General features: G+C 37.4%; 1 protein-coding gene across 4 annotated transcripts in view; it reads right to left on the reverse strand.

Annotated features, from left to right (window-relative positions):
- PPP2R3A (protein phosphatase 2 regulatory subunit B''alpha) overlaps positions 1–27,425 on the reverse strand; it is a 227,112-nt gene that overhangs the window by 80,351 nt on the left and 119,336 nt on the right. For all 4 annotated transcript variants that reach the window (XM_034661962.1, XM_034661961.1, XM_034661963.1 and 1 more), the window contains 5 exons: positions 22,371–22,445; positions 7,391–7,477; positions 3,522–3,678; positions 1,074–1,122; positions 356–445 (listed from right to left, as the gene is read on the reverse strand). In XM_034661962.1, coding sequence (XP_034517853.1) covers positions 356–445; positions 1,074–1,122; positions 3,522–3,678; positions 7,391–7,477; positions 22,371–22,445 — 458 coding nt within the window. The remainder of the gene's footprint in view (positions 1–355; positions 446–1,073; positions 1,123–3,521; positions 3,679–7,390; positions 7,478–22,370; positions 22,446–27,425) is intronic.

A 27,425-nucleotide genomic window follows, 5' to 3' on the forward strand; every position in this document is an offset into this window, starting at 1 on the left:
AATATATATTCCCACATTCCGTATAAAGGCTTACTAGTCCTACTTCTCAGGGCCAGCTCACATGTCACTTCACCTTTGTTTCTGGGGGTAAAAGCACTTAATATGCTGTGACTATGGATTCAGTCTGAGAGGTCAGACACTAAGTCTAATTCATCTTGGTACCCCTAGGTCAAGATGGCATCCACTGAGTATACATCATGACTTTTTCAAGCTTTGTTCAAATATTTAATATTCCTGGCAAAGAAAACTTAGAAGTCATACCTGACTGAATCACTAAACTCTACCTCTGAAACTAATAATACACTGTATGTTAATTAATTGATTTTAAATTAAAAAAAAAGAAAAGAAGTCATACCTGGTTGGGTTCCTTTTGTCTTCCTCAGAGATCAAAAACCAAACAAAGTCTGCATAGCTCATTCTTCCTTCTTTCTGTACTGTTTTTCCCCTGAAGAAAACACATGGTTATAAATTTTCCTAAGCAATTACTCAGATAAAGTAAGTAGGATGACAGACTAAGAAATAAAACAACATCTTTCTTTGGAAATTAAGTCAAAGAAGAATTAGAAGGCTGGAAACCTAACAAAGAGCATCCCTTCCATTGCCTGTATTGTTTGCAAAGGCCTGGAGGGTGAAACCAGAAGACATTTGCAGGTATGAATAAAGAAGTCTGGCTTCCAATTTGAATGCAAATAATCACCAGAATCAAATACTGTTACTGTACTTAGGTAAAGGACTAATGCCCATAAGTTAAAGAATTACTACTGTCTTGTATGAAGCCATGGTATGCAGGAAGCTGTGCTAAAATGAGATTGCTATAGTGTTACCTGTAACTCATTCATTTTTCTTTAAAAATTTTATTTATTTGAGAAAGAGACAGAACAGGAGTGGGGGGAGGGGCAGTGGGAGAGAGAGAAGCAGACTCCCTGCCGAGCAGGAAGCACAATGGTGGGGGAGGGGCTCAATTCCAGGACCCTGAGATCACAGGACCTGAGCCAAAGGCAGATGGTTAACCCACTGAGACACCCAGGTTCCCCATCTCTAATTCATTTTTAAATTCAGATGCTTTTTCTTACCTTGTTACTGCCCCAGAGAATATCCTTTCAATAATTCTGTTTGATGAAGCTAAAGGTAAACGAGAGGGTACAAAGCTAGTTAGAAACATGTTCCATAAAAGCAATACTTTTGGCAAATTTATTTTCAATAGCTACAAGTTAAAATATAAGTTTTCCATAATGAGAAGTTATGAGTATTTAAATTTTTACCTATGTATAATTTATATTTCTGAAAGAATCTGAGGTGGCATAATCAATCAATCACTAAAAAAAAAAAAAAGAACAGGCAAATGATTACGCCTGATAGGTGGGATGTATTAATGTAGCTGAGCGCCAAGTTAGTTCTGAACATCAGGACAACTAAGACAAAAAGGTATAGAATTTGTATTGATCTTGTTATCCAATAAGACAACTTTTCCTCTAAAACAAGACAAATTTTATCCTATCATGAAATTCAAGGGGAACTAATCAGCAGCTCTTAATATAAGGGACTTTGAGTAAAACAACGGAGAATGCTTTCAAGCAGAATTTTATAAAAGATACCTAAACATACCACAAACAAACTTTTCTTATATTCTTATTCCATAAAAGTCCAGGACATAATATAACATATAATTTGAGAAATTCCACCAGTAAGTTTTATTCAGAGAAAGACACAATTATGTCTTAAGATAGTATATTGCTTTTGATGATAGATCCTAGAGAATCTATAAGAGTGTACCTCATTGTTGATTCAAAATAAACAAAGGCTTTAGTTTTAACAAAAGGATATGCCAGTACATCTCAGACCTAGGGATTTGGTGAGGACAGAAATCTGTTCTTTTAAGAAGTGCCACAGGCATGTACACTACAATTCCAAAACTGATGAGTCATTAGAAAGTTAGTAGCTACCAGCATCTAATTCTTCCACACAGAGTTAGGTACAGTCAGCCTAAAGGTAAAATTAGTTTGGCTGAAGATGTTGGGAATATGGGTGTCAGTACAGCCATGCCTGGCCACAAAGCTTATATAAGGACCGTCTATACTTTGTTGAACATTGGTTTATGGGATTAACGATTTGTACTAGATAGACAAATAGAGGGCTGTATGGGAAAGGCATGGAATTTAATTTCAAAGCTAAAGTCTTTTTTAAATTTGGAAGGTTTAGCCTAAAATTGAAGATTATGTTGTCCCGTTTAGGACAGGTTGATGGATTGGCAATTACGTGGTCTCAGTGACGCCTTCATCATGCAGGCTTAGATGCCCGTGTTTCTGGACTCCATCACTTTGACATGTCTTTACTGAGTTGCTACATGTATATATACAATATTTGGGGACTTAGTAAAAATTACGTTATATCAGCCACAGAGTGTGCTTTAGAGCCTGTAAGGTTTTGCATCACCTCATGTTACACAGATGATCTGGCCACTGGTGATTAAAAGGTGCAGAGCTAATAAAGCTGACCTGATACACTTGTGAATATTTCCATTTTTATGCTATTCTGGTGACAGGAAGGTTATGACTACTTGAAGAAGAGAGGTATAGTACTAAACAAGTACTTCTTGTTTATCAATAAGTACATCTGAGTATTTTCTCTTGATACCTAGTTGGCACCTGAGAATTGAGAGGTAGAACACTTTCTTATATATGGAAATTTCTATGAATGAACCTTCTATGAATTTTCTATGAATGAATATAGAATGAACCTTAAGATGTAAATGGTTAATCACAGACATACCAAATAACAGAAGTGAAATTCAATGCATTTGTTTAAGATTTGTACTCTGCTACATCTAAGAGGCTAAAGGCTGATTAAAAAAAAAAAAAATCAGCAGTGCCTGAGAAGACATTTAAGAACAGAACAGGGACGATCTTATGAGAAAAAAATCAGTCAATGTATTTTGGTGCTTGGTGAAGAATATTAAATCATCAGGTAATAGGTTCTAAGTTTACTTAGAAAATGAAGCAAAAGGGGTAATATCATGTGATATGTATTTTTTCTTTCTGATAAAAGAAAGCACGCAAAATTCATCTACAGGGAAAATACTTACTCTGGAACTATATTCCAAAAAGTAAGTTTTTATGATTCCTGGAAAACAAGTTAGAAACATTTTCATCCTTGGCTATTTATAAACACTGTAAAATAGGAAATTTATAAGGGTGTGTATACATTCTCTTTCAAATAAACTTTACATAGGTATGGATCTTATTCAATTCATCATTAGAAAATAAACATCACTATAAAGAGTCAGCAATTAATCAAAACAAAGACTCTAATTGCTTACTTACTGTAAGTTCCTTCTCCTATACTTGCCTTCTAAATAAAAAAATGATACTTTCACCCATTCCCACTTAAAAATTCTTGGCTCTTTAACGAGAACTTGATTAGATAAAGAATTTAAGAAATGGGAATTTCCCATTCATATAACAATTCATATAACTCTTGCCTTTTGCAAAGTAGTTAAGTCTTAACATCTATAAAACACTTACCCTGGTCATTGTATCGAGATAAATCTGCCTGGCTGATGTAGAGGTCATGATCACTATCTAGTTCCCAGAATTTACAATAAATAACATAGAAATGTTCATAGGAGAAGTAATCTGTGATTTGGTTTATATCTTCCTCTTCTTCCAAAAGGGCTAGCGTCTGAAATAGTATGAAGAGAAAGATTATCTTATTAATTTTGAATTATGAAACCCAGCTTTGGTCGTTATACTGTCCAGTAAAATTTTATTTGAAATTGAATTAAAATTTTTGGTTTGAGTACCAAACCAGGAGCTTTAATAAGCAACCTCTTCCAACCTTTAATCAAATGATCAATCTATAAGCATTTACGAGTTCTGTATTACGCTCAGCAAAGGGTTAGATGTAGGAGAGGATTTAAAAGCAAGGGAAGGGAAGGACTGTTAACCAAGGAGACTGTAGCCCATCAGAGGTCCCCAGGCTAGCAAGCCAGAACAATTAGACAATAGGCTGAATTACATGGTCATAACCTGACACTGCTTGTAACTTTCCAAAAATATGAAGAGTAAGCATCTATTCTATTATGTAGAGTGGAAATCCACATACCAGATTTGGTTTTGTAATGAGATCAAGTTTACCATGAAGGTGACTTATGTGTAAAGCATTGTGCTGATGTGTGGTGGCCTGGCATAGAAACCATGGGGGATGGAGCGGCAGGGCCCTGAGCTGGAAGTTAACCTGGGGTTAACTCACTGTGTGGCCTTATGGAAAAAACCAGAAACAGTAATTTTGAACCCAGAATTCTTATAATTCTTATACTTATCATGTAAGTGGGCAGATAAATGAAGATGTTTTCAGAAATGAAAGATTCAGAAAGATATAAGAAGCTGAAAAAACATTTCAGAAATAGAAAAAGGAAAATGAGATGGCAGAAATTGAATCAGATATATCAACAATCACAGTAAAGATAAATGAATTAAGTGTCCATATTAAAGTATTTTCAGATTGAGTATAAAAACCAACACCCCCAAAAACATATCTAGGTATATGCCATCCGTAAGAGATAAATCCAGAATAAAATTTAAAAGGAGGTTTAAAAAAAAAAAAGGACAAATATATGCTAGCTAAATCTTAACAAAAAGAAAACATGTCAATACTACTGGAAAATAAAATGGAATTCAAGGTGAAAAAATTGTAAGGGACAGAGGTAACTGTTTCATAATGCAAATAAATTACTTTGATAAAAAATTATGTTCTGAAATGTAAATACTGGGAAACCAATATGCCCTGCCAAGTTGAGAACATAAATTATAAAACTTCTTAATGGAAGATTCTGTTGCCAGTAAAAATTATGAAGTCTACACAGAAACAAAGGGAAACCATGATGTGGTAAATGCAAAATATGGGATATAAGATTATACATACTAAGAACTCTGTAAAATCCTAAAATCTGCACATATATATATAAGACTAGAAGAACACATACAAAAATGCTATTAGTTTTATTAGGGTGATGAAATATGATTTTTCTCCTGTTTTCCAAACATGGCTTGTAACGTTCTGTTTTGTAAAATGCTTTTTAACATGTATAAAGGAGAATATGTACAATAAAAGAAATCTTGAGAAGGAGCTCTCATTTTCCCCTACTGGACTATCATAAAATGAAAAAGACAGATAACTCGTGCTGTGTGTAAGTATGAACTACAGGTACAGGTTTTTAGGAGGCTAAGTTGGCAGATCTATCAAACTGAAAACCACACTGAGGCACCTGCCTGGCTCAGTTGGTGGAGTGTGCAACTCTTCATCTTGGGGTTGTGGGTTTGAGTTCCATGTTGAGTGTAGAGATTACTTAAAAATAAAAAATCTTAGAAAAGAAAAAACCCTGAAAATGCATATACCATTTGATCCAGGATTTCCCCTCCAGTAGTCTTTTCTAGAAAAATTCTTACCTATATACACACAGGAGGAAAGTACAACGATGTTCACTGCATCACGGCAAATAGGAAAAACCTGAAAACTACTACTTAAACATCCTCTATAGGGGAATATGTACTTTAGTTATGGTAGAGCCATGCCATAGATTATGCAGCAGTTAAAAGAATGAGATAGTTTTATATGCATGGAAATGAAAAGAATGTTAAGATATACTGTTAGTGGAAAAAAACCCAAATTAACAGAAAGACCTTATTTAAAAAAATGCCTAAAAAAAGCAGCCATACAAAACTGTTTACTCCATGGATACATACAAGGGAATAAAACCACAGATAATATGGATGAGCTCCCTCTGGGAAAGGGAATGAAATGGTAGGGTGAAGAGATAAATAGTGACTTCTGCTGATTAGTCTAGATATGTTCATATTATTTGACTGCTTTATGAGCATATAAATCATGAGCATACATTCATGAATAATACACTAACAGGAAGAGTAGGAGAGGGGTAGGGAAGAGGGGGGAAAATTAAATCATGCTCTAAAAAGAACATTTGAATTCTGTTTCTAGTTCGGCCATTTACTTGCTGTGTGATCTTATCTAAGTCATTCACCCATATCTGCACCTCAAATTTTATCATCAATTAAAAAATACTATAACAATTCCAGAAACTGTTACAAACCCTAATGTGCTTCAGGAATGTGAGGGATTACCATTCTTAAGGTGTAAGGCCTCTTTTATGGAATTACTGCCGTCTCAACCCATCCTGTGTTACCTACTGAAAGAGGCAGGCACCAGGTGTTCCATAAATATTAACAATGACTGTGATGATTACTATTCATTTTAGAATAAAAAAGGTTTTTATATGGATTATGGGCTGCTAATTTTGCCAAGTCTTCATTACTTTGTCCCAGATGAAGACAGGGAAAAATAAAGACTACATAAGGTTGTATTATTACCCTAAGCTTCATTTAGTATGATTCATTGAAAATAAAATATTTCAAGTATGAACAATTCTTTCTTTAGGTTAATGGAAGCTTCAACAATCAGGCATGAAGATTACCTCAGTAAAAGGCTCCCACTAGTGGTCAATACTTTCTCTCTTATTTGGTTAAATAAGTAAAATAATTGAATGGAATGTATTCTTTCTTAAAAGGACTTTTTAGTATTTTTCTCCACTCCAGTAGGAGCTGGATCAAGAGTTGTTGCTAAAAGGATCAAGATGAAACCCCTCTATTCCTTTCACAAGGCCTTTCCTAACCCAGCCCATCTCACCCCTCAGGCTGTTATCACTGGTCCCTCTCTGAAGAGCCACTGGCCACTTTAGACTGTTGTGTCTTAGACTGTAGACACTTTCATGCTTCTGGGACTTTGCTTATGCTGCTCCCGCTATCTGGACTCTCCTTCTAATTTTTTATTTTGAAAAACTTCCGATATCCTCCAAGGTCAAGATCACAGGTCAGTCCTTCTGTGAGACCTTCTCTGCATAATTGTTATCTGTTTCTGTGGAAATTTTTGTCCAGTGTGACTGTACACTTTACTTTTAGTCCATGTGCCTTGATATAAAAATCCCTTGTTATTCATCTTTGTTCTCCCCAACATATCCCAGGTATCTGGTAAATGCTTAATGACTAAAAGCAGTGAAAGTGCTTTGCATACAATAAGCACTCAAATATTTGTTAAATGAAATAAGAATATTATTTAACTTGTTCTTTTTCAAAAAATTTTAAAAAGATTTTATTTATTTGTCAGAGAGAGAGAGAGAGAGTGCGCACAAGTAGGGAGAGCTGTAGGCAGAGCAGGCAGAGAGGAAAAGCAGACTCCTCGCTGAGCAGTGAGCCTGATGCAGGACTTGATCCCCGGACTCTGGGATCATGACCTGAACTGAAGGCTGAAGCTTAACCGATTGAGCCACCCAGATGTCCCTAGTTTGTTCTTTATATATGAATTCCAATGAGAGACATACTTGCAAAAAGTTGCTTTTTCTTATCTCTGTCGAAGTTATTTTTCCACTCCAAGATCTGTTGACTGTGTAGAATATTCTCTGAATAACCTGGTTCCAAAAGGAAAACAAATCAAATAAAAACACTGAAGATATCTATTACTTCACCAAAGGCCATCTTATGATTATATCTTGAACCAAGCTATGTTTTGGTTTTCTGATTATGGCAAGTGTAATTTCTAATAAAAACTAACATCATATTTTAAAAATCTACATCCATGTCCCCTATAATTCCAAGAAGAATAAAAAGATATTCTTTACTCATAATCCTTCATTTCCCACCTACCTACATGTCACTTTATTTACCTCTCATCTTTTACAGTGATGCCTGATTCAAGCAGTGTTTATTGGGCTGGATATTTGGGGAAGGCAAAAGAGGTGGGAAACATACACTGGGTCGGCTTAACAACTGGTGGGTCACAAGAATGGCTGCCAACATATGATTCAAGAGGGCATTATTCTGGTTATTATAGCCTTAATCATTGGACTCTTAAAGACTTCAAGTCTTCCAGACTCTTTCTGGAAACTCAGATACATCTGGGATAACTGAGTCTTTACTTGGGCATGAGCAATTTTGTTATTAGCTAGTGTTTAAAGAGTTTAATAACAGATGTGGAACTCTGGAGAAGACCCTGGACAGGATGAGAAAGGAGGGAATGATAAGCAAATGTGTCTGAGATTGACATGTGTGTTGTGGTGTAGTAGAGGATTGAAGAAGGAAGACAAGGCTGCTATCCTGGAGGGAGGAGGCCACAGTGTATTCTTAACCATTTTACTAGGGGTTATGCCCATGCATTTAATTTCCCTTTTAGCCACTAGTTTTGTTTTTTTTCCTCCAAAAGGAAGTAGTAGTGAGAAGATCAATTTAAGCAGCTTAAATTTTTTTGTTTGTTTCGATGTTTTATTTAAATTCTAGTTAGTTAACATATAGGGTAATACTGGCTTCAGGAGCAGAATTTAGTGATTCATCACTTACATATAACAGCCAGTGCTCATCACAAGCAGCTTTTTTCGACACTTTGCCTTTGATTTTGACTATCTAATAGAAATCCTGTATCCTTGGTGGTTTTATCATGAGAGAGGTTCGATCCTTTTTAAAAGTTATTTTAGTGAAAGAACAAAAAAGGGAAGACATTTGGACATCTATCCAGAGAATAGGCCTAATGAGGGACTAAAACCACCATTCCCCTTCTGGATTCCTTAGCAAAGAGAGTGATTCTCAAACAGAGCAGGGAAAAACCAGCCCCAGAATGAAGGCCCAGATTTCTGCTGCCCAGCTTTGCTTATCCTATAGCAGTGCTAATTCCTGACCCTTCAGAATCTAGTTCAACTGCTAACTGCACAGGAAGTGCCAGAACAGGGACTGGGGTAGAGCTCTGTCTTCTGTGCTCCAACTGTCATGTGGGTCTCCTTCAGTTCATCCTATGGTTATATTCTAAACACTGGTTCACCTGACCATCATCACCTCCAAACTCCAAGGTACCAGGTCTTTCTTAACTCGCATCCCAGTGCTTGATATGGTGCCCTGCAAATATCAGGTGGTTAATAATTGCTTGATATATTTTTTATTTGAGGAATAATTGATATACATTATATCAGTTTCTGGTATAAGAAATGATTTGATATTTGCATATATTGCACAAAATTACTGCAATAAGTCACCGTAACATCTGCCGCCATACAGAGTTATGGAATTTTTTTCTTGTGGTGAGAATTTTTAAGATTTACTCTCTTAGCAACTTTCAAATACACAATATATTTGTATTACTATATTATATATAGTATTAATTATATATAGCATATATAGTATTAACTATAGTCACCATGTTGTACTTTACATCCCCATAACTTACTTATTCTATAACTGGAAGTTTATACCTTTTGACTTCCTCTTCACCTATTTTGCCTATACCCACTCCCTGCCTCTGGCAATCACCAATCTGTTTTCTTTATCTACGAGCTTGTTTTTTTTTTTTTTTTTTTTTTTTTTTTTTTTAGATTCCACATATGAGAGAGATCATATAGTATTTGTCTCTGTCTGACTTATTTCACTTAACATAATGTCTTCAAAGGTGATCAGTGTTGTTGCAAATGGCAAGATTTCATGGGCTAGGGGCACCAACCCCAGCCACGTGTAGTCGAAAATCCACACATAACCTGACTCCCCCAGACTTAACTACTAATAGCTTATTGTTGACTGGAAACCTTACCAATTACATAAACAGCTGATTAACATATATTTTTTATGTTATATATGTACTATATACTGTATTCTTAAAGCAAGGCAGAGAAAAGAAAATATTAAGAAAATCATAAGGAAGAGAAAATATATTTACAGTGCTGTAAAAAATTTGCATGTAAGTGGCCCGTGCAGGTCAAACCCAGGTTTTTCACGGGTCAACTGTATGTATATACCACATCTTCTTCATCTGTTCATTAACTGATAGACACTTAGGTTGTTTCCATATTCTGGCTACTGCTAAGAATGCTGCAATGAACATGGGATGCACTGATCTTTTTGAGTTAATATTTTTGTTTTCTTCAAATACCCTGCAGTGGAATTGTTACATCCTATGGTGGTTGTATTTTTAATTTTTGAGGAACCTCATACTGTTTTTCATAGTGGCTACACCAATTTATATTCCTACCAACAATGCACAAGAGTTCCTTTTTCCTACATCCTTGCCAACACTTATTTTTTTCTTGTCTTTTTGTTATTAGCTGTTCTGACTGATATGAGTTGATATTCCTTGTGGTTTTGATTTGCATTTTGCTGATGATGAGTAATGCTGAGCAACTTTTCATGTGCCAGTTGGCCATCTGTATGTCTTCCTTAGAAAATTGCTTGATAAATTAAAGAGGTTTGAGACTTGTGTAACAAAGACTTTAATGTTGTACCTGTGATAGAGACATATGGGTTGGAGTCATAGCTAGCTGAATAACTCTCTTCAGAGTTGTAAATAGCAGATGGATGCTAACCCAAGAAACGTCTCTAATTAGTATTTCCATAAATCAGTACTATTCTCTATGATTCACAGATAGATAGCATATAAAATGTGCAGAAAACATAAAACAGGGAATGGTAACTATATTCAAAATTATTGTAAAAGATGTTACAAATTTAGTAATTTTTACTCTTGAGGGAAAAATAAGATTAAAATGTACATGTGATCATAATCTGAATGGCTGACTATCAGGCGGAAGAAGCAGCAGACTTGCTCTGTGTTGCACCAGAAAGCAGAACTAAAATTACTGGGAGATAGTGCATTAGGTTTGCGCTGGGACTAGCTGGTGTCTAATTTCACTATTGGTTCTAATCACTCAGACTCTGACTGAGGTGCTTCAGGGCAGAAAATGTGTCTTACTCGACAGCGGTTTCTTTTTTTTTTTTAATTTTATTTTTAAAATTTAAATCAATTAACACATAATGTTTTATTGGTTTCAGAGGTGGAAGTCAGTGATTCATCAGTCTTATATAATATTACCCAGTGCTCATTACATCACGTGCCCTCCTTAATCAACAGTGTATTTTTAACACTAGCTTAGCAGAAGTTCATATAAAAAAGATGGAGGATTTTAGTACAGAAATTATATATACGAAAACAAACAGTAAGAATACCATTTATCATACCATGGCTCCTCTCTCAAGTAAAAATCATTTTCAATACATATTATTACACTAAAATTTTCTATGTTGAACATTAGGTTTTTATCCTTATTATTTGATTTTGTATTTAAATTTATCTGAAGTCTAAGTTTCCTATCTAACAGAATTTTATATTTATATATTCCTCAAATATTTTATATTATTTATGGAGGTACTGTGTTACATTTAAAATGATAAAGTGTTAATCTGTATTTATTTTTGCTTGTTTTGCTATTTTTTGGGTTTTTTTTGAATTTTTAAAATTCACATTCTGTTGTTTTCTACTTTTAGCCTATGCTAACTTACTTATCTAATAATGTGAAAAAATGTACTTGTTGTCCATTTTTCCGTAGCCTAAATCTCTTTATTCAGTAGCCCCACTTCATCAGCATATTTACTGGTTTCCACATTACTGATTCAGCATTTTAGCTTATTGAGGTACGGGCACCATCTAGTGGTGAGAACACGTAGCTGCTTGGTTCTACACCTACCCTTGTTTTTTCCCCTAATTTTGTTCTACCACTTTATTTTTTTTATTTTTTAAAAAAAATTTTTAAATTGTGTCATTGTAGTCACCATACAGTACATCCCTGGTTTTTGATGTAAGGTTCGATGATTCATTAGTTGCGTATAACACCCAGCGCACCATGCAATACGTGCCCTTCCCACCACCCATCACCAGCCTATTCTACCACTTTAAGATAAATATAAAAGAAATTAATCACAGTTTTTAAAATAGTAAATAAAATTTTTTAAGAATTAGTAATAGTAAGAATAATTGTTTACCACCAGTGAGTGTAACAAAATTTGACAATTTTTTATCAAGGGATCTTTAGTCAACTTGATAGTTTGAATTTTAAGTCAGTTTCCTTTCTTTTTCCTTATATCTATTGAACTGGAAGCCTCTAATTCACAGGTGTAGGTCACCAGAAATGTGAGCAAGTGTTTCATAGCTCTGTCAGACAGGTTTTGACAAAGTGGATTGGATGCAGACACAAAAATTACAGATTGCTCATTGTAGGTAAATTATGCAGATGACCATACTCAAATGCTGGAAGCATGGTTCTTCTACCTGGCAGGGAGTGGTGAAAAGATCCTTGATCCACTCTGGCTCATATAGCTCTGAAAAGTATTTCTCTGTTGGGCTTCTGCAGAATTTGGACTTAAAAAAAAAATCTAATACAAATTTCCTTTCTCTATCAAGAGGAAAAGTTCTCAAGGGGAAAGAGTCAAGCTGTTAGTGAAAAGCAGTCTCCACCCCAGTTTAGTCAACTCAGGAAATATCAGTACCTTGTCCTCAACAATTAAAATGCTGGCATTTCAGCCTAAAGAGATGGCTTCAGGCCAATCAAACACTGAATATGTCTCTAAGACACCATCTGAGCAAGCCAGAGAAATGTCTTTGCTGCCAGCACCAGTGTCACAAAGAAGTATTTTCAATTTCACTGTTTATTTGAAAAACTCATGTGAGCAACTCTTTTCTCAAAAGTCAGCACATGCCAGCTAGGGTAAGTAGAGACTTTTATTCACTGGCAATTTCTTTGAATGGCATGCAAACTGCAAACTCAAGGGCTATAATTTGCTAGTATTTCCAATTTTCATTTTCATTCAATATCAAGAGACTTATTTCTCCAACGCCAACTTGTCTCTGGAAATAAAGGAGAATATGGAGTAACTTTAGGTGCATTCTCTAATTTGGGTTGTGATGTTCTTTTTGCTGTATGCATAGTTGGTGTCTTTCCAGTCTAAAAATGGCTGACAAAATAATTAACTAAACAAAGAAAAAGACTTTTCCTACAGCATAGGTTTTTCAGTGATAAATAGAAAATAAAAGTGGCCCAACTTTTCACCATATGAGTGCCACACTAAAACTAATATTTGAGCCATACTTTGTGTCAGTAGTTTCTTGCAACAAGAGAAAGTGAAATTACTGAATAAATCTAGCATGAAAACAAAAAAATATAGTTTTATACTACATGCCACTGATATAACTTCAATAGCGTTAAATAAATTAATTTAGCATTTTCTGAGATATTTAACTTTAATTCTGAGGCTGATCTAAGTTTCTAAGAAACACTGTGACCTTATCAGTTTTTGCTCTGAGCAGGATAGAGAATGATGCCTCTGTCATTCATTTTTTTAAATGTTTTTTATTATATTATGTTAGTCACCATACAGTACATCCCTGGTTTTTGATGTAAAGTTCGATGATTCATTAGTTGCGTATAACACCCAGTGCACCATGCAATACGTGCCCTCCTTACTACCNACTACCCATTACCAGCCTATCCCATTCCCCCACCTCCCTCCCCTCTGAAGCGCTCAGTTTGTTTCTCAGAGTCCATAGCCTCTCATGCTTCATTCCCCCTTCTGATTACCCCCCCTTTCTTTATCCCTTTCTTCCCCTACCGATCTTCGTAGTTCTTATGTTCCACAGATGAGAGAAATCATGTAATTGTCATTCTATGCTTGACTTATTTCACTTAGCATTATCTCCTCCAGTGCCGTCCATGTTGCAGCAAATGTTGAGAACTCGTTCTTTCTGATAGCTGAGTAATATTCCATTGTATATATGGACCACAGCTTCTTAATCCAGTCATCTGTTGAAGGGCATCTCGGCTCCTTCCATGATTTGGCTATTGTGGACAATGCAGCTATGAACATTGGGGTGCATATGGCCCTTCTCTTTACTACGTCTGTATCTTTGGGGTAAACACCCAGTAGTGCAATGGCTGGGTCATAGGGTAGTTCAATTTTTAACTTTTTAAGGGACCTCCACACTGTTTTCCAGAGTGGCTGTACCAACTTGCATTCCCACCAACAATGTAGGAGGGATCCCCTTTCTCCACATCCTCTCCAACAATTGTTGTTTCTTGCCTTGTCTATCTTTGCCATTCTAACTGGCGTAAGGTGGTATCTCAGTGTGGTTTTGATTTGAATTTCCCTGATGGCTAATGATTTTGAACATTTTTTCATGTGTCTGTTAGCCATTTGTATGTCTTCATTGGAAAAGTGTCTGTTCATATCTTCTGCCCATTTTATGATTTGTTTATTTGTTTCTCGTGTATTGAGTTTGAGAAGTTCTTTGTAGATCTTGGATACCAGTCCTTTATCTGTGGTGTCCTTTGCAAATATATTCTCCCATTCCGTGGGCTGTCTCTTAGTTTTTTTGACTGTTTCCTTGGCTGTGCAGAAGCTCTTTATCCTGATAAAGTCCCATAAGTTCATTTTATCTTTTATTTCTCTTGCCTTTGGAGATGTGTCGTGAAAAAGGTTGCTCTGGCCGATGTCATAGAAGTTGTTGCCTATGTTCTCCTCTAGAATTTTGATGGATTCCTGTCTCACATTGAGGTCTTTCATCCATTTGGAGTTTATTTTTGTGTATGGTGTGAGAGAGTGGTCAAGTTTCATTCTTTTGCATGTAGCTGTCCAATTTTCCCAGCACCATTTATTGAAGAGACTGTCTTTTTTCCACCGGATGTTTTTTCCTGCTTTATCAAAGATTAGTTGCCCAAAGAGCCGAGGGTCCATTTCTGGGTTCTCTATTCTGTTCCATTGGTCGATGTGTCTGTTTTTGTGCCAGTACCATGCTGTCTTTGTGATCACAGCTTTGTAGTACAGCTCGAAATCCGGCATTGTGATGCCCCCAGCTTTGTTTTTCCTTTTCAACAGTTCCTTGGAGATTCGGGGCCTTTTCTGGTTCCATACAAATTTAAGGACTATTTGTTCCAGTTCTTTGAAAAATGTCCTCGGTATTTTGATCGGGATAGCATTGAAAGTGTAGATTGCTCTGGGTAGTATGGACATTTTAACTATGTTAATTCTTCCAATCCATGAGCATGGAATATTTTTCCATCTTTTTATGTCTTCCTCAATATCTTTCAAAAGTGATCTATAGTTTCTAGCATATAGGTCCTTTACGTCTCTGGTTAAGTTAATTCCAAGGTAACGCATGGTTTTTGGTGTTATTGTAAATGGGATGGATTCCCTAATTTCTCTTTCTTCAGTCTCGTTATTCGTGTATAGAAATGCAACTGATTTCTGGGCATTGATTTTGTATCCTGCCACCTTACTGAATTGTTCTATAACTTCTAATAGTTTGGGAGTGGATTCCTTTGGGTTTTCCATATAGAGTATCATGTCATCTGCAAAGAGAGACAGTTTGACTTCTTCTTTGCCGATTTGGATACCTTTGATCCCTTTTTGTCTTCTGATTGCTGTTGCAAGGACTTCTAGTACTATGTTGAATAATAGTGGCGAGAGTGGGCATCCTTGTCGTGTTCCTGATCTTAAGGGAAAGGCTTCCAGCTTTTCCCCATTGAGAATAATGCTTGCAGTAGGCTTTTCATAGATGGCTTTTATGAGATTGAGAAATGTACCCTCTATTCCTACACTCTGAAGGGTTTTAATCAGGAAAGGATGCTGTATTTTGTCAAATGCTTTTTCTGCATCAATTGAGAGGATCATATGGTTCTTGAGTCTTTTCTTGTTGATATGATGTATCACATTGATTGATTTGCGAGTGTTGAACCATGCTTGCATCCCAGGTATGAATCCCACTTGGTCATGATGGATAATCCTTTTAATGTACTGTTGGATTCTATTAGCAAGGATCTTGTTGAGGATTTTGGCATCCATATTCATTAGAGAAATCGGTCTGTAATTCTCCTTTTTGAGGGGGTCTTTGCCTGGTTTGGGGATCAAGGTAATATTAGCCTCATAGAATGAGTTTGGTAGCTTTCCTTCTGTTTCTATTTTTTGAAATAGCTTTAGGAGAATAGGTATTATTTCTTCTTTGAATGTTTGGTAGAATTCCCCAGGAAAACCGTCTGGGCCTGGAGTTTTATTATTTGGAAGGTTGTTTATCACTGACTCAATTTCTTCATAGTTAATTGGCCTATTTAAGAAATCTATTTCTTCCTGTTTCAGTCTTGGTAGTTTATAGGTTTCCAGGAAGGCCTCCATCTCTTCCAGATTGTTTAGTTTTTTGGCATATAGCTGTTGATAAAAGTTTCTAATAATCCTTGCAATTTCAATGGTGCTGGTCGTGACCTCTCCCTTTTCAGTCATAATTTTAATAATCTCAGTCCTTTCTCTTTGTTTTTGGACAAGTTTTGCCAGTGGTCTATCAATTTTATGGATTCTCTCAAAGAACCAGCTTCTAGTCCTGTTGATCTGCTCTACTGTGGTTCTGGTCTCTAATTCATTGATTTCTGCTCTAATCTTGGTCAACTCCTTCCTTGTCAGTGGGTTAGGCCTGTCCCTCTGTTGCTGTTCCAGTTTCTTGAGGTGAGAATATAGAAACTGCATTTTAGATTTTTCTATTCTTTTGAGTGAGGCTTGGATGGCTATGTATTTCCCCCTTAGGACTGCCTTTGCAGTATCCCATAGGTTTTGGACCGTTGTGTATTCATTCTCGTTGGTCTCCATAAATTGTTTAATTTGTTTTTTGATTTCCTGGTTTATCGAGTCATTCTTGAGCAGGATGGTTCTTAGCCTCCAAGTGTTTGAGTTTCTTCCAGGTTTTTCCTTGTGGTTGAGTTCCAATTTCAGAGCGTTGTGGTCTGAGAATATGCAGGGGATAATTTCAATCTTTTGGTATTGGCTGAGACCTGTTTTGTGTCCCAGAGCATGATCTATTCTTGAGAATGTTCCATGGGCATTTGAATAGAATGAGTATTCTTTGGTTCTGGGGTGTAGTGTTCTATATATATCTATGAGGTCCAACTCGTCGAGTATGGCATTCAAAGCCTTTGATTCTTTGCTTAGTTTTTGCCAGGGTGTTCTGTCTATTTCTGATAGTGGGGTGTTGAGGTCCCCTACTATTACTGTGTTCTTATCTATATGTCTCTTTATTTTGGTTAAGAGTTGGCTTGTGTATCTTGCTGCTCCCCTGTTGGGGGCATATATATTAATAATTGTCATATCCACTTGTTGAATACTTCCTTTAAGAATAATATAGTGCCCTTCTGTATCTCTCTCTATGGCCTCTAGTTTAAAATCCAGTCTATCTGATATGAGAATTGCTACTCCAGCTTTCTTTTGAGGTCCATTTGCGTGGAAGATGGTACTCCATCCCCTTACTCTAAGTCTGAATGCATCTTTGGGTTCAAAATGAGTCTCTTGTAGACAGCAAATGGATGGGTCATGTCTTTTTATCCAATCTGCAACCCTGTGGCGTTTTATGGGAGAGTTTAAGCCATTTAGATTGATAGAGATTATTGACAGATATGATTTTAATGATGCCATTTCTCTTTAAAGTCTTTGTATCGGTTGTGACTTGCTGCTCTGTATCACTCTTGGGGCCTTTTTACCTTTATAGAGCCCCCCTTAATATCTCCTGTAGGGCTGGTTTCGTGGTTACGAAATTGGTTAATGATTGGCGATTTTGGAACGTCTTTATTTCTCCATCAATTCTGAATGACAGCTTTGCTGGATAAAGGATCCTTGGCTGCATGTTTTTCTCTGAAAGAGCTTTAAAAATGCCCCCCCAAGCCTTTCTCTCATTCCAGGTCTCTGTAGACAGGTCTGACGTAATCCTGATACCTTTGCCTTGGTACGTGAGAAATTTCTTTGCCCTGGCCGCTTTCAATACTGTATCCTTGGATCTAATATTTGCGAATTGCACTATGACATGCCGTGGCGTAGGTTTGTCCTGGTTGAGCTTGGATGGGGTCCTCTCTGCCTCTTGGACACGAATGCTTGTTTCCCTTGCTAGATTAGGGAAGTTTTCAGCTACAATTTGTTCAAATATCTCTTCTAGACCTCTGTTTTTCTCCACCCCTTCAGGGATGCCGATGATTCTGACATTGGATCGTTTCATAGAGTCAGTAATCTCCCGTAATCTACATTCGTGGGCGTGGATTTTTTTAAGACCAGCTTCTATTTTCGTTTTTTCTTCTACTAACCCATCCTCCAATTCGCTAACGCGTTCCTCTGCCTCGGTGACCCTGGCCGTCAGAGCCTCTAGTTTTGACTGTCATTTGGCTCATAGAATTTTTAATTTCTGCCAAATTTGCTCTCATTCCCACCCTTAGAGATTCTATATTTTATTAACATTTTCGTTAATACTTTTTTCAAGTCTACACATCATCTTGACCATTGTTACTTTTAATTCCATTTCTGATAATTTGGTTATATCCATATGTATTAATTCTGTGGCCGAGGCCAATTCTGTGGCAGAGGCCACAGACTCATTATCTTTTCTTTGCTGGGGGGGACTTCTCCTTCTCGTCATTCTGATGAAGAGAGATTGCAGGGTTGTCCAGAGCCCAAGTGTTGACTGGGACCCAGGCCGTGCGCCCTTGTTTTATAGAGATCTTAGGGATGTGGGCTTCTTCCTTAAAGAGTTTATTTATTTATTTGAGAGAGAGAGAGACAGTCAGCAAGAAAGGGAACCCAAGCAGAGGAGTGGGAGAGGAAGAAGCAGGTTCCCGGTGGAGAAGCCCGATGAAGGACTCCTTACGGAGCGTTGCGCCCAAATTATTGACCGGGACCCAGGCCGTGCGCACTTGTTTTATAGGGATCTTAGGGATGTGGGCTTCTTGATTTTTCAGCCTGCCTTCTGGGGGAGGGGCCTGCCTGCAGGTACTCAGAAAACCCTGTTTGGGTAGAGTCTCTGTGTCCCTTGCGAGGGGGGATGGGGATGGGCACCCTGTGAGCCGGTATTTCCGGGCTTTTGTTCTCGACTTTCCCTGGCGGTGTGCTGTACCTCTTCTGAGAGTCAGAGCAGCAGTAGCCAAATCTCAGCCTCTGTCTCAGAACAGAGGGATCACGGACCGTTCTCCACTGATGTTCTGGCCACTTTAACTCTGTTTCTGTTGGTGCTGCTCAACCCTGCAGCATCCCGGGCTGTGCGCCCCACACCCGGCGTCCCAGCCCTCACTTCCAGGGCCGGCACGTCTCTGTCCTTTGTGTTTCCAACCCCNAGGGCTGGCGTGTCTCTGTTCTTTGTGTTTCTAACACCGCCAGCCGCCCCACATACTCCGGAGCTCCCAGTCTCAGTCTGGTTCCAGTGAGCATACCGGAGCTCTGTTTCAGTCTGGTGGCGCACGTTCCCTGGCTCATGGTCTCAGTCTGCTTTCTTGCAGGTGCCGGTCTGCGAGTCTGCCCGCTCCCCCCGTGCANTGGATGTGCAACCCACAGCCGGCGTCCCAGCCTTCACTTCCAGGGCTGGCGTGTCTCTGTTCTTTGTGTTTCTAACACCGCCAGCCGCCCCACATACTCCGGAGCTCCCAGTCTCAGTCTGGTTCCAGTGAGCATACCGGAGCTCTGTTTCAGTCTGGTGGCGCACGTTCCCTGGCTCATGGTCTCAGTCTGCTTTCTTGCAGGTGCCGGTCTGCGAGTCTGCCCGCTCCCCCCGTGCAGGTGGCTACCGCTTCCCCTTCCATTTATCTTCCGATATCTGTGCGCGGTTTCACATCTGCCTGCTTCGTACCTCAGTACTCAGCGCTGGAGATGTTCATTTGTAGAGATCCAGATGTATCTTCCTGCGTCTCATGCTGATTCCATGGATGTTCACGATGGTCTGTTACCTATCCAACTCGATTCAGGGGACCGGCTGAAAAAGGGGTCCCCTACTCCTCTGCCATCTTAACTCCAAAAACTCCTCTGTCATTCATTTTTATGCCATTAACAACATTCATTAATTTCATACTAGAAAACTTCTTTTGAATTTGTTCTAGAAAAACTCACTGTATTCCGAAGTAATGCACAAATTCCAATGACTTCATACCATTATTTGACCAGATTTCACAATAGAAAAGGCACCAGATAGAACAGATAACCAGTACTTTAATAAGTATCTGTTTCCAGATACTCATGTGATACTTTTCATTTGCACTTTCCTTTTTCAGATGGTACTGTGAGGTTATCACAATAGATACACTTATCTCAGTACACAGAGATTCACATTCTATATTCTCAATGGGATCTTGTTTACTATTTATGTTATGATGCTGTTTTGAATTGCCCTATTATTATTTCATCATAAGTATTTTACAATTTAGTAATTATTTCTGAGTAATGGATTTATTTTTGTGAATTGGGGATAAAGCAGCATAATAATAACAGAGTGTAAATTTTAAAAATATAATATGCAAATGCCATGAAAATGTCAGCAGAGATAATTTATTATATCCTGTTAATTGACTGATTTAGTTCTCTGTTTAATGATTAACATAACAGAATTTCTAGGAAAATGTGAAGTATATGTGAACAAAATTGTTTCATGGCTTTTCGCTCTGAAATTATAAATTCCTGGGGACCACTTGCTAGATGACCACAGACCATCATGGGTCCATGGTACTGCAACAAATACCAAACTAGAATGTGTAGAGAAAGGAAATCTATCTCTGTTTTGCAATTCTGTTAGTTAACATCTTTTCTAAGAATAAATTCCAATAAAAAGTTTCTCTCTAGGGAGCATTTTCTGAATTGGTAAAAGGTTCGGCTGGATTATCTCTAAGATCTTTACTAGCTCTTAAGATTTTCAATTATGCTATTAACATGCCCTGAGTTTATAGAACAATGAACAATCAGAACCCAATAATTCCCTATGGAACTAAAGCCAGAGTTAACATGTAGAATTCTTAAGCATGAATAATTTCATTTATTTACTCAGTAAATACTGTGTATCTAATATGTGCTTGGCACTATTCTAGGTATTGGAGATAGTGTAGTGAAAAATATAGACAAATTCCCTGCCCCAATGGAGTTTCTATCATAGAGAAGGAGAATTTAAAATTTAAAACCTCAGATGATATAAGAGCTGAGAAGAAAAATAAAGCAGAACAAATGAATAGAGAATATAGAGGGAAGGGGCAGAGGGAGAAGAAGGGTAAAGAAGGCAAAGGGTGTTCAGGGAAGGCCTCACCAATAAGGGAATATCTGAGTGCATAGCTGGATGAAGTAAATAAAGGAGCAAGTCATGTGAAATCTGTAGAAAGAGCGTTTCAGGCAGAGGAAAGAAGTAAAAAGCACCTGAGGCAGAAGTGGAGTTGGTCTGTTCCAGGAACAGTGAGGATGTAGTTGTAACAAAAGCACAATAAGTGAGGGGGAGGGTAATAGGAGAGATGAGAGCCCAGAGGTTGTAAGGGTGTGCATGGGGGGCGAGTGGGGGGGGATTATGGGGAGTCTCAGCAAGGACTTTGGCTTTTCCTCTGAGTGAGATGGGAAACCACTGGAGGGTTTGAAGAGAGGAGTGACATGATCTGACTTACATTTTCAAAGGATTACTCTGCTTTGTGGAGACTACACCAAAGGGCAATGAAGGTGTAAGTAGGGAGACCAATTAGAAGTAATCTAAGTGAGAAACAAGGGTGACTGCACCAGGGTGACTGTGGTAGCAATAATTTAGTACAGTGGTATGGTTAAAAGGCAAAAATCACTTCTGAGATAGTCTTAGAAGACCGTGACACCTTCTGGCTCAAAGAAAGACTTACAAAGTTTTACAACAGAATAGAACAAATGTAAAAGCCAAGAATAAAGTTCTGAAAGGAGAAAAAGAATGGTAGTATTCTGTAACTTGACAGAACCCAATAAATTCATGGCCAACAAAAAGTACCCTAAGAATAAGAGGGTTTACCTCAGAGGTGATTGCCCTGTAATTTTACTGGGGGATGTGAACCAGACGCAAGGGCTAACTCACTTGAGTGTGGCTGTGATGGAGGTGTCTGTCCTGGGGCTCATCTTTGGAATTCCTCCAGAGATAATCTGGAAGGTAGGGCAAAGAATGCTGGACGTGGCTGCAATGTGCACGCAGGCTGGTGTGCTCTGACTCACCATTCGTGCCTTGCCCGTGACTGGTCAAATGAGGTCACGCATGAGAAACAGGGAATGAGAGCACCTCACAAAGTGGGACATTGTCATTATACTATGTTAAATTCTTATATGATTTGTTTTCTGATTATATATAAGCTATTTCTCATTACCATTTCCAGTTCTAAATTTGAGACACATCTTTTTTCTGGGAAAGACACATCTTTTTCTGGGAAAGGCTGTTGAAAATTCTTTTCAGTATTATTTGTAGATGCTCGATATCAACTGGGTATCAATATTAATGACAAAGCAAAAAGTGTACCTCATAAGACCAGACAGAATGAATATATTACTCTAATTCCGTGTACACTGGTACTTATAAGAAGGAAAGTAGATATAAATAATGAATTCAATTTTACTGTACCTTCCTCCCACTTAAAATGATCATTATAGCCCAGGTTACCTTTTGCATAAAGTTCTGAAAGCCTGGACAAAGGAGACTTATAGATCTATATTAAGAAAAAAGAAGACTCAGCCTACCGTGGTGATGTAGCGGGAGTGGAATTCTGGAGCATCTTTCAGGAACGTGAGGCCAGGGTGTGTATCCACCACATCCTGAAAAAGATTAAAACCAAAACTAAATTAACAAATATACCAAAGAGCGGGGTGCCTGGGTGGCTCAGTCATTAAGTGTCTGCCTTTGGCTCAGGGCGTGATCCCAGCGTTCTGGGATCGAGCCCCACATCAGGCTTCTCCGCTAGGAGCCTGCTTCTTCCTCTCCCACTCCCCCTGCTTGTGTTCCCTCTCTCGCTGGCTGTCTCTCTCTGTTAAATAAATAAAATCTTAAAAAAAAAATACCAAAGAGCAAAATAAAAAAACTAACACTCCAAAAGAATTTTTCCTTCCTGTAAAATAAGTAGCCAGTTGAGCAAACCTATTTTTAGAATACTGAACAATGCACCTAAAATTTAACATGTTATTACATTCAAATTTTATTACAAGCATACTTACGTGTGCTTTTTGATATGCTAGTATACTTTAATAAAATATTAAAATTTTAATTTAGCTATTTGGTGATTTGTGAATCAAATGTCTTAGACGTATGTACAGGAATTCTAACGTGTCAAGGCATGTCAGGGAAACTCACCCCATAGATTCTGGGGTAGGGGTGGTTAAGAGAAATTTACAGAATAAAGATGATAAAATACAAGCCAACTACAATGATTCTTTCTTAACCTAGAGACATGGGAAATTTCTGAGGGAAAAAAAATAGCCATGTAGCCAAGTTTGAAATCTATGTTAAATTGTGTGAGTCAGCTAATGTCCATCAAAATGACTGTGTGGACAAATCTATTTTCAATTTAGGATTTTATTTTTATTTTAAAATCTGCTATTTTATTCTCATGGAAGACTATTAGAATATTAAGACCCTGAAATACCATTTTTATTTTCTATTTAGATTTTTAAAGCACTTTGAATAACCTAGAGAACTTATTTAATAACCAGAGGCTTAGTAAATGCAGTGCCAACATGGATATAATCTATTAATTGGCTACTTATAAATGGGCAGACATCAATTATACCTCTTTTCTTTGATTCTTCAGAACAGTTAGCTATCCACACCTACCAGGACAGTCTCAAACCAATGGACCTTACTATTTAACTTTTTATTTGGAAATAATTTTAGATTTATGGGAAAGTTACAAAAATACTAGAGATTTTCTATGCCCTTCTCTCAGCTTCCCATAATGGTAAACAACTTACAAACCATAGTACAATGATCAAAACTAGTAAATGAATACTAACGCAATACTAAACTACAGACGTCATTGAAATTTTACCAGCTTTTCTCCTAGTGTCTTTTTCTGTTCCAGGATCCTATACCACATTTAGTTCTTCAAAATAATTTTTTAAAAATTTAAGTTCAATTTAGTTAACATATAGTGTATTATTAGTTTCAGGGGTAGAATTTAGTGATTCATCAGTTGCATATAACACCCAGCTCACTACATCAAGTGTACTCCTTAATGCCCATCATCCGATTACCCCCACTCCCATCCACCTCCCCTTGAGGTGCCCTGATTGTTTCCTACACTTAAGAGTTTCTTGTGGCTTACCTCCCTGTTTTTAATCTTATTTTATCTTCTCTTCCCCTATGTTCGTCTGTTTTGTTTCTTAAATTCCACATATTAGTGAAATCATATGGTATTTGTCTTTCTCTGACTTATTTCGCTTAGCATAATACCCTCTAGTTCCATCCACATCATTGCAAATGGCAAGATTTCATTCTTTTTGATGGCTGAGTAGTATTCCATTGTGTGTGTGTGCGTGCATGCGTGCGTGTGTGTATCACTTCCTTTTGAACTCACAACCATGAAATCATGACCTGAGCCAAAATCAAGAGTCAGATGCTTAGCCAACTGAGCCACCCAGGTGCCCCACATAATTTTGACATTCTTAACGAGTTCTAGTCAATTATTCTGTAGACTGTCTCTCAACATGGTTTTGTCTGTTTTCTCATGATTAGATTAAGATTTTACATTTTTGGCAGGTATACCACATAAGTGGTATTGTGTGCTTTACAGTCATACAAGAGGATGTGATGTTGGTGTGCCTTATAACTTACAGAGTTAACTTTGATCACATTTGGCTGAAATGGTGACTTCTGGGTTCACCACCATATAGTTATTATTCTTCCTTAATAATTAATAAATATTGGGGGGATATACTTTGAGACTCTGCCAATATCATGTTTCTCTGCAAATTTTTGCCCACAGATTTCAGCAGTCATTTTTTAAAAAGATTTTATTTATTTGAGAGAGCGAGCACAAGCAGGGGGGAAGAGTAGAGGAAGAGGGAGAAGCAGGCTCCCCACTTAGTGGGGAGCCTGACGAGGGCTCAGTCCCAGAACCCTGGGATCATGACCTGAGCTGAAGGCAGCTGCTTAAATGACTGAGCCACCTAGGCCTCCCTGATTTTAACAGTCATCTGTGGAACCTGATTGTGATATTTATATTGTGGTGCTTACCTACTAGTGATTTTGTATTTCCCTCATTCTTCTACATTTAATAACTGGAATTCTTCTGTAAGGAAGAGCTATTCCTCCTCTTTTATATATTTATATGTTCTATTTTTATCAGTATAGACTCATGGGTATTTACTTTATTCTAAGGGTTATAATCCAACACTGTCATTATTTATTTTGTTGCTCAAATTGATCTTGCTCTGGCCATTGGACCTCTGTCAGGTTGGCCCCTGTGTCCTCTTGACTTGCTCTATCCTTTTGTGAGCACTTTTATATTTTCTCGTATCACAGAGGGTATCATCTTATATTTTCCTTGTTCTCAAAATATCTCATTGTACTATACTCACCCTTTTACTTCTTGTGATGATATGAGTGATAAAATGTCTACATGATGAGAGGAAGTGAGGTGAATGGACTAGGCACTGTGATGGAGCCTTAGGCTACAACTGACCTTCTGATGTTGTGTCAGAAGGAGGATCATCTCCTAGATTGCAGTTGATCGTGAATAACTGAAACTGCATACAAGGGTGGGGGGAAGTCCACTATACTAATCCAAGCATACATACTTTTTTTTCTATTTTTATATTTATCTATATATACTAAAAACTATGTAATCACATAGAAAATGGATTCTAATACTATACCACAAGGTTCATTCTAAACTTCTTCCTTTCCTTCGTAACTTTAACAGACTTGCCAACCTATATACCAGTGAGAAACAAATTTACTAAATAGAGTACAGTATCAGTGTATAGTTCTTTTTGTCTCTGGTCTTACAGTATCCAGTTGAAATACTGCTTTCCAAGGTTACTCAGGTTAGCTCTCTCCTGTTCCTCCTTTATTCTCCTTAATGAGGTTAGAATACAGTTCAGTTAATTTGTTACCGTTTATTATTTTATTTGAGTTTCTTTCCCGCAGGTCCAGGTGGAGTTTAATTCATTACTTATTTCTTGGAGGGAGAGTATTTGAACATTACTATAGTTCTAAGAGTTGAAGCTAATGTAGAATTGACATCTTAACAATATCAAGTTCTCCTACCCATAAGGAAGACCTCTCTCCCCATATATATAATCTTATTTTAAATTCTCTTGGCAATGTTTGCTATATTTTGTGTGCAGGTCTTGCACATCTTTTGTCAGATTCATCTCTAAGTATTTAATATTGTTTGGGGGTATTATAAATGGTATTTTTAAAATTTCAATTTTGAATTGTTTGTTGCTAGTATACAGAAAGAAAATTGATTTTTGTATATTGACCATGTTATCTGTAAACTTGCGAAGCTCACTTATTAAATGCAGCTTTAGCAACATCTCATGAATTCTGACATGCTGTGTTTTCATTTTCATTCAGTTCAAGATATTTCTTAAATTTCCTTTTGATTTCTTCTCTGACTCATGGGTTATTTAAAAGTGTTATTTAGGGGCACCTGGGTGGCCCAGTCGTTAAGCGTCTGCCTTCGGCTCAGAGCGTGATCCCAGGGTCCCTGGGATTGAGCCCCACATTGGGCTCCCTGCTCTGCTGGGAGCCTGCTTCTTCCTCCCACTCCCCCTGCTTGTGTTCCCTCTCTCTCTGGCTGTCTCTCTCTCTCTGTCAAATAAATAAATAAATAATAAATAATAAATAAATAAATCTTAAAAAAATTAAAAGTGTTATTTAGTTATCAAATATTTGGAAAATTTTCAGAGATCTTTTATTATTTCTAATTTAATTCCATCAAAGTCAAAGAAGTACTTTATGAGCCGAATTTTAAAATTTTATTGAGATTTTCTATGGCCCAGAATATGGTCTTTTTTTTTTTTTAAGATTTTATTTATTTATTTGACAGAGAGAGACAGCGAGAGAGGGGACACAAGCAAGAGGAGTGGGAGAGGGAGAAGCAGGCTTCCTGCCAAGCAGGGAGCCCAATGCAGGGCTCGATCCCAGAACCCTGGGATCATGACCTGAGCTGAAGGCAGACGCTTTTAATGGCTGAGCCACCCAGGCGCCCCCAGAATATGGTCTATCTTGGTAAATATTCTGTGTACATGTTAAAGGAATGTCTATCCTACTGTTGTTTGGTAAAGTGTAATATGAATGTCAATTAAGTCAAGTAGGTTGATAGTGTTGCGCAAGTATTCCAAATCCTTATTGATTTTGTCAACTTGTTCATTATTGAGAACAGCACATGGAAATCTACAATTGTAATTGTGAATGTAACCTTGAAGTTCTATCAGATTTTGCTTTATGCATTTTGAAAGTCTGTTATAAGGTGCATAAACATTTAGAAACGTCATGTTGTTATATTCTTTATGAACTGTTAAACTCTTGATGAACTGATCCCTTTGTCATTTTTGTTATATTCTTCATGAATTGTTATATTCTTGATGAACTGACCCCTTTATCTTCACCTAGCAATATTATGTGCTTTAAAAACTACTTTGTCTGATATTAATATAGCCACCCAGCTTTCTTTTCTTTTTGCAGCAAAAAAACCCATAAAACATAAAATTCATCCAACAATTTGAGTGTACAGTAATACTGTCAACAACTTGCACATTGTTGTACAACAGATCCCTCCCACCCCAATCCCG

This window comes from Ailuropoda melanoleuca, chromosome 6, assembly GCF_002007445.2.
Source record: "Ailuropoda melanoleuca isolate Jingjing chromosome 6, ASM200744v2, whole genome shotgun sequence".
NCBI lineage: Eukaryota > Metazoa > Chordata > Mammalia > Carnivora > Ursidae > Ailuropoda > Ailuropoda melanoleuca.